Source organism: Panicum hallii, chromosome 2, assembly GCF_002211085.1.
Source record: "Panicum hallii strain FIL2 chromosome 2, PHallii_v3.1, whole genome shotgun sequence".
Lineage (NCBI taxonomy): Eukaryota > Viridiplantae > Streptophyta > Magnoliopsida > Poales > Poaceae > Panicum > Panicum hallii.
In genome coordinates, this window is record NC_038043.1 from 33,426,325 (window position 1) to 33,437,075 (window position 10,751).

The 10,751-nt window shown below is 49.5% G+C and overlaps 1 protein-coding gene across 1 annotated transcript; it reads left to right on the plus strand.

The window, feature by feature from the left end:
- The first annotated feature begins 2,871 nt into the window (after positions 1–2,871).
- LOC112883507 lies at positions 2,872–4,407 on the plus strand. The gene is made up of 2 exons (XM_025948806.1): positions 2,872–3,767; positions 3,858–4,407. Exons 1-2 carry the CDS (start codon positions 2,887–2,889, stop codon positions 4,282–4,284), a joined length of 1,308 nt encoding a protein of 435 aa, XP_025804591.1. The 5' UTR covers positions 2,872–2,886; the 3' UTR covers positions 4,285–4,407.
- The last annotated feature ends 6,344 nt before the right edge of the window (positions 4,408–10,751 follow it).

Below are 10,751 nucleotides of genomic sequence, written 5' to 3' on the forward strand. Positions count from 1 at the left end.
TTCAGAGCAGGCATTACAGATTTGAAGTACATGGTTTCAGCTTTCAGCTATAGTATGTCGCTATTGAATAGTTGTTTCTCTCGAACTGACTTTATGGTTCATTTGTGCATAACAAATACACTTACTAGTCCAAACTGCAATATGACTTAGGCTCCGTTTGGATATCGATATTGAATGGCATGGCATTGAATTGGGTTCAATACCAAATCGGCCATGGTATTGAAATGGGTATAATTTGAATTCTATTGTTTGGATGACTATGACATTGGTTTTTGGAATCCTAAGAAGCAATCCAATGCAATTCCTGTTTGGATGTAAAAACATGGAATTGAAAGAAAAGACTGCATTGGAGTGGAAGCGTGGGCACTGCACCGCGAGGGGAGGCAGAGGGGCGGGGACCTAGGGACGTGCTGCCGCCGTGCGGCACGCAGGTGGAGGGGCGGGGCGGGACGGCGTAGCGACACGCCGCGTGGCCACGTCACGCTGGTGGAGGGGTGGAGGGGCAGGGTGGCCGGCGAATTGTCGTGCGGCATGCATGTGGCGGGGCGGGAGCGGGACCGCATAGCAACGGACCGCGTGGCCGCGTCACGCTGATGGAGGGGCGGGAGCGAGCCGGCATAGAGCAGGAGCAGGCCAGTGCAGGGGCGGGCCGACAGAGGGATAGGATGCGCCACCAAGCCGCGTCACGTCGGTGGTGGGGCGGAAGGGGTGGGAGCAGGACGGCGCAGGGGCGAGCCGTCTAGGCCCCCCTTGAGCAATGGCCGCCCATGGTGGAAGAAGGGAAGGGGGGTGCCGCGCCACCGGCTGCGACGAAGAACGGAAGGAGCCCAGCGTGAAGAAGAAGGGAAGGGGCGGCTGGGCGCCGGCACCGGCGCTGGCCATGAGGAAGAAGGGAAGGGCGGGGCGTCGAGCCGCCGGTCGCGACGAAGAAGCGAAGGGGCACCGCCTGTGAGGAAGAGGGGAAGGGTCACGGCAGCGGCGGCGGAGGTGTCGGGGAACGAGGTGTCACGCACGGGGAGGAGTGGTGCCTGCGGGCGGAGAAGAGACGGGCAATTATGCCCAATACCAAAGGGTATGGCTCGGTATTGAGGGAGGGGGGCGCGAGTATTGCGAATGCCGGTTGGCACTGGGGTTCAATTCCAATTCCGAATTGTAAAGCTACCAAACAGCTGCTATTGGAGCTCCTAAATGCCAATTCCAAATTCTGAGGTTGAATACCTCCATCCAAACGGGGTGTTAACCATTTGTCTACTAAATCAAGTACTTCATTGGTAATAGAAGAATGTCATAATTGTTTTTGGACAACAAAGCTTTATGGTACATAATACTGAGTGAATCTCTTTTTGTTAATTATTTGCTCACGTCACAGCTGCAAAGGGTTATCACGAAAGAGAGAAGAGAGTATCTTGCAGTCCTGGGTACAAAGATAATTCAGAGACCGACATAAGTATCAAACAGTTGTAAAAAGGAAGAAGTAATATATTAGCTATCGCCTTGCTCTAAAACAAATGGAATCGACATACCTATGTTGGATAATTATTGCCATTAACACATCAACTTTTTGAACAAAAGAGACGTGTAGTTCTACACTGAGCCTTTTTTTGCATATGCTCGTTCCCTTCCCTTCCATTGGATGCAGCTACACTTCCGATGAATAAATTGAGAAGTTGATTTGTATAGTTTGGTGCTTCTTTTCTCATGCTTCATTTCATCTCGTGATCTCAAAACATCATGTTTTTATTACTTCTATTATTACATTAAGAATAACATGTTTTTTCATACTCTTTTATTGCATTAAAGTTTTTTTGGCTCCTATAGCAACGCACGGGCACAGAACTAACAGAGAGATAAAAGAGATTGAACCAACAGCGCGTAGAGCATTGCGTGCGCTCCAAACTAATAAATATCGTATCATAAGTATCCAAACTAATAAATATCCAAGATGATGTGAGGAATTTGATTCCTCATTTGTTGACCCCCAAACTAATAAATGAGCCATCCAACCCACCCCCACTGAATGGTTTAGATCGATCTCATGGTACACGTTGTCACACTAGTGTCATAAGTATCACTTGACGGTATCACCAAGTTTTTTTAAACAAAAATTATGATATAGGACATCTTGCAATGTGGCATGTGCAAATTGATACGATCGCGATTAGTCCAATAGCAAAGAATGGTGACCTGTTTGCACATGACCTCCATACCATGGCAATTTAGTCTTTACTTACTTTGGCTTCAGCTGGCATCTTGTTCTCCGAGCAGCCCCGGCCCGGCCCCCAAGTCGATCTTCTGCTTGGCCGGGGCAAGTTGGCCCTCCCGCTGTTGTACACCACGCACGTTGACTCCAGGCGTCTCCAACTCCATGGTGTGCTTCACTCGGTGGTGGTTGTGCTCCATGCATGTTACCTACTGTATACAAACCTCCCTTACATTTCTATAATGAAAGACAGAGCTCATACCACGCATGTTGCTTCATCAACAAAAAATATAACGTGTTTACATCTCCTGTCAGTAGTCTCAAATCGTGACGATGCAATCTGACAATGCAACTTGCCAACCACCCATGAGAACCGAGGCAGATGGCATCATGGATCTTCGACTGAATTGGTTTACAACTGCTATATGAGGCTACTATCTCCCACCATTCATTCGCGCCAGTCGAGTTTGTTTTGTGTTAGCGCGGGACGTGATCGGGGGCAGGTCCTCGAGTTTGGGAGCGAAGGAATAATGGGGACTAGAGCGGCGTGGGGGCGGCGGCGGCAGTGGACGCTGTCGCTCGTGACCGCGGCGGCGCTGCTGGAGTGCTCCGATGAGAACCTGCTGCCGGCGGTGTTCAGGGAGGTGGGCGCCGCGCTGGGAGCGTCGCCCGCCGCGCTGGGCTCCATGACGCTGTGCCGCGCGCTTGTGCAGGCGCTGTGCTACCCGCTCGCGATGTGGGCCGCGGCGCGCTTCGACCGCGCCCGCGTCGTCGCCGCGGGGACCTTCCTCTGCGCCGCGGCCACCGCGCTCGTCGGCGCCTCCAGCACGGTCCTCCAGATGGCGGTCGCGAGGGGCTTCAACGGCGTCGGCATGGCGCTCGTCCTGCCCGCGGTCTACTCCCTGGTCGCCGACTACAGCGACGACGACACGCGCGGCTCCACGTTCGGGTGGGTGTTCATGGTGCTCGGCGTGGGCAGCGCGATGGGGAACTCGATGGGCGTCCTGCTTGCACCCAATGCCTTCTTCGGCGTCCCTGGCTGGCGCCTGGCCTTCCACGCCCTCGCGCTCGTCAGCGTCGCAATCGCCGTCGCGACGTGGCTGCTCGCCGCCGACTCCAGGCCTGGAACGCGGAACACCAAGGCCGCGCCCGCCGTCGCGGAGCTCGCCCGGGAAGCCAAGGCCGTGGTGAGCGTGCCCACGTTCTGGATCATTGTGGCGCAGGGGGCAGCCGCGCAGGTGCCGTGGTTGGCACTAACGTTCATGGCCATGTGGCTGGAGCTCGAGGGTTTCACGCACTGGGAGACCACAGTGATCACCAGCCTCAACTGCTTCTCCAACGGGCTCGGTGCGCTGCTCGCGGGGTTCGCCGGGGACCTCGCGGCGCGGCGCTTCCCCGACGCGGGCCGGGTCGCGCTCGCGCAGGCGTCCAACGCGTCCATCGTCCCGCTGGCCGCCCTCCTGCTGCTGCCTGCGCGCCCCGGCTGGCCGCTGGCGGGCGCCGTGTACGCCGGCGGGTTCTTTCTCTTGGGCGTCGCTATGGCCTGGAGCACGGTTTCCACCAGCAGGTGAGATCAGACGATGACAACACCATTTTTCTTGCATTGCTCCGTGCATTCCCATCTGCAAGCTAACTCGATGATCGCCTCGCCTGGCAGCCCTATCTTGGCAGAGATCGTGCCGGAGAAGGCGAGGACGGCCGCGTACGCGCTGGACCTGTGCCTGGAGAACGTGGTCGCGTCGTTCGGGGCGCCCGTCGTGGGCATCCTGGCGGAGCGCGTCTTCGGGTACCGGCCGCGGGCAGCGTCCGGCGGCGCGAGCGCCCAGGCCGCCGACCGACGGAACGCGGCCGCTCTGGGGAAGGCGATCTTCGCGGAGATCGCCGTGCCGGCGACCATCTGCTGCGTCGCGTACTCGGCGCTGTACTGGACATACCCCGCGGACAGGAAGCGCGCGCGGATGGCGGCCGACGCCCTGGCCCTGCAGGAGGCGCCGGGTGACAAGAAGAACTACGGCTGCGAAGCAAGTGAGGCTGCTGCTGATGGCTTCAAGCAGCCCTTGCTATCTGTAACCGTGACAGAGTAGCAGCCCTTCCTAGACGGCCTCATGAGGAAGATGTTTGGAATTTAGCCCTAAAAAGGTCTAAGGGGGTGTTTGATACTCCGCACTAAACTTTACTTCCTATCGTATCGGATATTTAGACGCTAATTAGAGATATTAAATATAAAGCAATTATAAAATCAATTGCATAAATGGAGAGTAATTCACGAGACGAATCCATTAAATCTAAGTAGTCCATAATTTGGCAATATTGTGCTATATTAAATATGTGCTAATGATGAATTAATTAGGCTTAATAGATTTATCTCGTGAATTAGTTTCTATTTATGTAATTAATTTTATAATTAGCTTATATTTGATACTCATAACAAGTGTTCAAATATCCGATATGACAGAACTGATCCTGATCCACACGAACATGCTACCACGGAGGGGTGGTAGAATTGTTTTTATTTTATTTATTTATGAAAGGGCTCACAGCACTAGTTCGATAAGGTGTTGACTGCAAAACAAGATATTTGGTAACGGACTACGCGTGATGAAGAGCATTATCAACTTTGTATAATTATAATCCCATACCTGATCAAGGGGGTACCCGACTCTGAGAAGGCTGATACAAAAAGTGCAATGGGACCTGTAAGCCAAAGCAAAAACTGTCCCTCGTCGAAATATCGGTGAGATTTGTTTGGTTCATACTAGTCGCTGCTCAATACTAAGGCAGCACGAGTCACCAAAGCGATACACATCAACGTTATCTGTTCCCAAGCACTTGAACACTATATCACATCTCCTACCATTACATATAGAAGAATGGTTGAACCGCTTTGTTTAGTTTTTACTTTGTCCTTGATCTTCTTTCTCTCTCTCTTTGTTTCATAACCGTTTCTTTGTACGAACTTTTTTACCTCTAATATATCAATCCAGTAGGGAATCTCAAAATCCTCAAAATCCCCTCCTGTACTAGAAAAAATACCGGTATGAATTAAATCTGACATTAGTACCAGATCCATGCTGGTACTTTTCGAGTGGATGAAAGCATATAAACACCTTCGGTACCACACCAACCGGTACTTTTTATCTTAATACCGATTAGTGTTACCGTCCGGTACTAATACCTCCACTCATATTAATACCTGTTGTTAACACCATGCAGTACTAAAAGGTCCACGTTAATTTCGGTTGGTATTACCACCCGGTATTAAAAGATTCTCCGTGGGTTAAAAGATTCTCCGTGGGTTAGTTCAAAAGAAAATCATTTCTCTTCCTATCACAACTATCAAAACTATTGTGTAGTTGAGATGGTAAGGAGCCATCACGCGAGGCAAGAGATCTTGAGTTTAGATCCTCGTACCACACGGGCGCGTATTTCGCAGAAAAAATTGCAGGCCTTGTCGCTTGTGACGTCGCGTGTGCGGGCTCCTCCCAACTTCAAAATATTTTTTTATTTTTTTATATCATACATCTTTAGTATCTTTAGTACCTGGTCATGCAACCGATACTTGAGACTAAGTAGTGGTATTGATGACCTTTTTTCCAAGTAGTGTACACTACAGGCGCTCGACGTTGGACCACTGCCGCTGGCCACTTCGGGGTTACGTGGAGGGCTGCAGGGGATCCAAGTCTTCTCCTGGCTTAGAAGGGGATCCAGAGAGGCAGGACGGACAGGCGGAGAAGGCTGTTGTGGAGGAAATGAGGAAATGGGAGATGTTAATGAACCATATCTTCAGTAGGCCTTTTTTTCTGTTCCATAACCTTCTTAACTATTGTATGAGACTATTAACATGTAACTTGAAGCATCTAGAATGGAACTTTTTTAAAAACATACATTTTCATGTTGATTAGTAAGCATGCATCCACAATGGATCTTTTAAAAAAACATCCAGGATGGAGCCTATATACGATACGATCATCGATGATGGCGTGAACCACCATGCCACCATCCAGTTCGGGTTGCTCCCAAGTGCCTCGATCTCCTTTACGGTGCCATCTCTAAGGCTGTAGACGCCGAGCTCCCACGCTAGCATGTCGGTGCCATAGCCCGTAGGTGTAGTAATAAAGGCAGCCGACCCTGAGCTCCGAGTGCTTCGTCATGGACATGCAAATCGAGACATTGACACCGACAAACAGCATCGTCTCGCCAATGTCCCCCACCGCCCGAGAGCCTCGTCCAGCACCTGCACCTCGGACACCCACATCCATGGGCTGTTGAGCTTGCCCAGTTCGCATCTTGGCTTCTTGGACCTCTTGAGCAGCGACATCACTCATCAGCCACCCGTCCAACGGCACCACAAGGTGCATGCGGTGCAAGTGCTCATCGTCGAAGGCCAGCGTGAGGGAGACGATCACCATGCTCGTGAACTCACCGGTGGTTCCATGGCGGTCCCACACCTTGCCCGCGCCAGAGTACGTGATGTAGTAGAACCGTTCGTGGTGGATCGCATCCTCGATGCCATCACCGGAGGGGGGACACCCTCCACATGGTGTCTTCCGGTGGTAGTTAAGGGATCAAGGCTAGAGCGCCGAACGGCCAGGCCAACATGAGCACGGTGGCGTAGCGCCCCAGGCGCGGGGAGGTGGAGAGTGGAGACCCCGACCTTGAGGTGGAGACCACGACCATGGGTGGAACCACTGGCACATCCGGTTGCTGCCCAACATCCAACTAATTGGCAGATTGGGCTCGCAAGTTCAGGCGCATGAAGGGGGCGGACCGGCGGATCACAGAATTGGATCTGCTGGAAGGCCAACCCGTTGAGGCAAAACACGCGGCTGGATTTGACCTACCCAACAAAGGGGGTGGTGGTGATGGCTGGCAGCTCCGCCATCTCACCGGTCACAAGGTTCGCGAAAGGGAAGGACACCCGCGTGTCGGCCTTATGGCTATTTTAACCATCGCAATAAATCTGCAAGCGTACAGATACCATTGTAGTTTTATCTAAGAGTATTTCAGGTACCATATCCACTGAGAAATATGTGTATAATTTCTAAGGTTCAGATTCGTCCAATAACACCACAATGGCTAGAGAAAAGGGTAGAGAAGATTCCTAAGGCTAAGAATCAAAGATAAGATAGAATTGTCCTAATTGTTTACTTCGGACTACTGGCGTCTTCCGCATAAAACCTGGCTTGCTCCACTAATACGGCACTGGACGGGGAGGCTTACGCTAAATAGATAGGGTTGTCACCACCTGCTACCTACATCACCCAACCATGGGATATACCACAACCAACAGGTAGAGTCTTGTCTAGATACCACGACTATACTATCTTTTATAACTCTAGCCTTAGCTTTAGACTAGAGCATCCACTAAACTAGTGAACTATTGATCCAGTAAACAACTAAGGAAGTAAAACTATTACTTATCTAAGAGACTAAAGCACAAGAGAAGTCACAAACACTTACTTTGATTGATAAGCATCCATCAAAGTATAAGCTGGAGAAGAGTGTCGACAACCCCGATACTTTCCCGACTTCCCCTCACTCTCTCATTATTTTCTAACACCACCTAGACAGCGCTACACCTCTAGAATGAGCCTAGAGCTCGTGTATGAGCTTGAGAGAGCACGAGAGGGCAATGTGAATGTGTGTCTCATTTAGGAGCCACTTCCCTCATATTTATAGCTTTGTCCTGGGGTGCTACGGTCCGGAAAACAGTAGGGGCCACCTTGAACCTACCATGAGGAGCTGCCACGTGCAAGGATTAAGGCGGTGGCACCAAGGCTAGTTCGGCCGAACCAGTGGTTCGGCCGACCTAGCCAGGTTGCCAACCAACTTAATCTTCGGCTGAGTGACTGGCAGGTGGGTCCCACGTACAGATATGCGTGCATTGGTGCTGTCCTAAGTCGGTTTCCTGTTCTGGTGGGCCCTTTGATCCATCTGAGGCTGAACGGTGCGTTCTGATTGGTTGACGCTTGTACACCTTAGATCTTGCTTGCTCTTTTCATGCATTTTTAGCTTAAATACACGTGCACACGTTTTTAGACCAGCACTTGTGGAATTCGTTAGTTAAACACCCTATACTAGTGGTCTTTAATATTATTCCACTTTATGCAGGATTTTGACGGTCGAAACTGGTCTGTAACGAGCATCAACAACGTCCTCCACACTTAGTCCTTTGCTCGTCCTCGAATGAAGGCATAGACTAAGGCAGAATGGCGGCCTTGACAAGATCCCTGCATAAACGTTATTTTGAAATGAAATTATTCCATGGTCTTACCCTTTTCAGATGTCTCTCAGTCGCTCATGTGTATGTACCTTGCCAAAGCTTTGTCCTTCTCTCCCTCTTTTATGTGTGTGGCTGAAGTGTAGCTTGATAGGGAGTATGTGGACACGTACTTGTTGTACATCTTGTTGCAAAGTCAAAAATGGATCTATAGAGATAATACATCATACAAGTTGATCAAGCAGGTGCATGTGTGGTGAGTGGTGGACTTGGACTCCTTTTGTATGATCTCCTTCACTTTTCCCCCTTATTTTTGGCATGGCTAACCTTTCTCTTTTCTTTTCTTTTTCAGTCATGCTTCTTGGCATGCCTTTCTTATTTTCTTGCTATAGCCATGTCTTCCAAGGGTTCTTGGAGAATGATCACGAGGCACATGGAGCATTTATTTAGTGAAGAGTGGCGGCTAACTTCAAGTGCTGAAGTTAGCCCGTGTACGTGATCTTGATCAAGCAAGTAATGAAGAGTATCTCATCAGGATCATAATGTTTGATGAAGCTCAATGTAACACCAAGACACATATGTATAGATTTTGCATCAATTTATATCGACGTATGGCTTTGGTAGGATAGATATGAAGGATTTTAGACCATGGAGCATTTTTTTTTGAACATAAATTTCCCAAATCAAGCAGACAGAGCAGGTAAAAGAGCTTGTATCAAACCATATCACGTAAATCAACAACTTGAACATCATGGGGTCCCTGTGATTTGGTTCACAAGTTCTGGTTCGATAGAGAATAAAATTTATGCATGAAGCATCAAGTTAAGCATTTCAACTCTTTGTTTGAGTTTAACTATTCAATTTGAGCATTAGATTCATGTTTAAAACTCATATGCCAGAGAGAAAACAAGTGAGAGCGTGCAAACCAAGGGGCTGGAGCAAGATGAGGCCGAGTGGGCCCAGCCATGGGTCGGCCGAACCAAGGGTTCGGCCAAACCAGGCATGAGCCTACTCCGTCTGGCCTTGAGCATATGAGTTCGTCTTGTGTTGCACATGTCATGTGTAGATGATTTCAGTGTATATGCATTAGAATGTCACGGGAATCTCCCCCCCACACTTGTTTTCAATCCTGTGTATTCAATCAAAACAAAAACAAAAGAGTAAAAACGAAAGGGCTCTGCCGGCATTAATATCAGGGAGCCAAAGTTTTAATGAATTCAAACTCATGGGGGCGCTTACAATGATGAAAATAAATCTAATGAAATAAAGCAAATGAAAGGAAATAAACATAGACTAAGAGCCCCACTAAGCTAAACTAAGGAAGGTCCTCGGATGAACTATCGTCCAAGTCACCTCTCTCCCCTACGGCCTTTGCCACACGATTCATACTATCGTTTAGGCCATTATGGAATAACCAGAAGTCCTTATATATATATATATATATATATATATATATATGTGTGTGTGTGTGTGTGTGTGTGTGTGTGTGTGTGTGTGTGTGTGTGTGTTAACCGAATTATGCTCCTTGAGAGCTCGGCTCAACTTCCTGTTTTCCAGTTGTAGGTTCTTTATTAGAAAGGTGAGCTCCTCCTTGGACCAAATCTTCGAGGAATCAGCTGGTCCTTTATCTTTTTCTCCCGTCTTGGCTGGTGGACATACTGCCCATATCTCGAGGTGTGGTTGCAGTGGTGGATCATCTGGAGATATCTTTTCTCTCCTATAGTTGTGGCTGATGATAACCCCATATTTGTTTATCAACAATCCCACATATTCCTCATCCGGCTTTAATCTTGGTCCCAGAGTGTTCTTGTCTTGGAAAAGCTTGATTGTGATAGTATCGAGAACTTCCCTAGAGCGTTGTATGCGCAGCTTTTGACCCCGATCCTCCTCCCTCTGATCTCCTCTTGGTGAAGACTTGTGTACACCGAAACGGGGGCTGAGCAGCCCTGCCTTTGGTTCGGCCGAATCATGGGTTCGGCCGACCCAGCTCTAGCGCCCCTCAGCCTCCTGTTTCTTGCAGCCCTTGGTGTGAGCGTGTGAGGTGCCATGGTGACTGAATAAGCCTCCTCCATGAAGATTCTAGGAGAGTATGGACTATTTTCCGGTGTGGGAGCTTCAATCGGATTCTCAGTGGAGTCGGAATCGGCGAACGGCACGATTTCTTTGCCAGCCATGGGTTGCAGATGGTGGAGATGGGTTTGGTGGTTTGGAGGTGCAGGAGTAGATGGAAAACTTGAAGAGGAAGAAGGGTTTTGGGATGGTTTTTAAAGATATGGCTAAACCCTACTTCTTTCGATGAAAACTCCTCGAGGCGGACGAGATTGAGTTTAA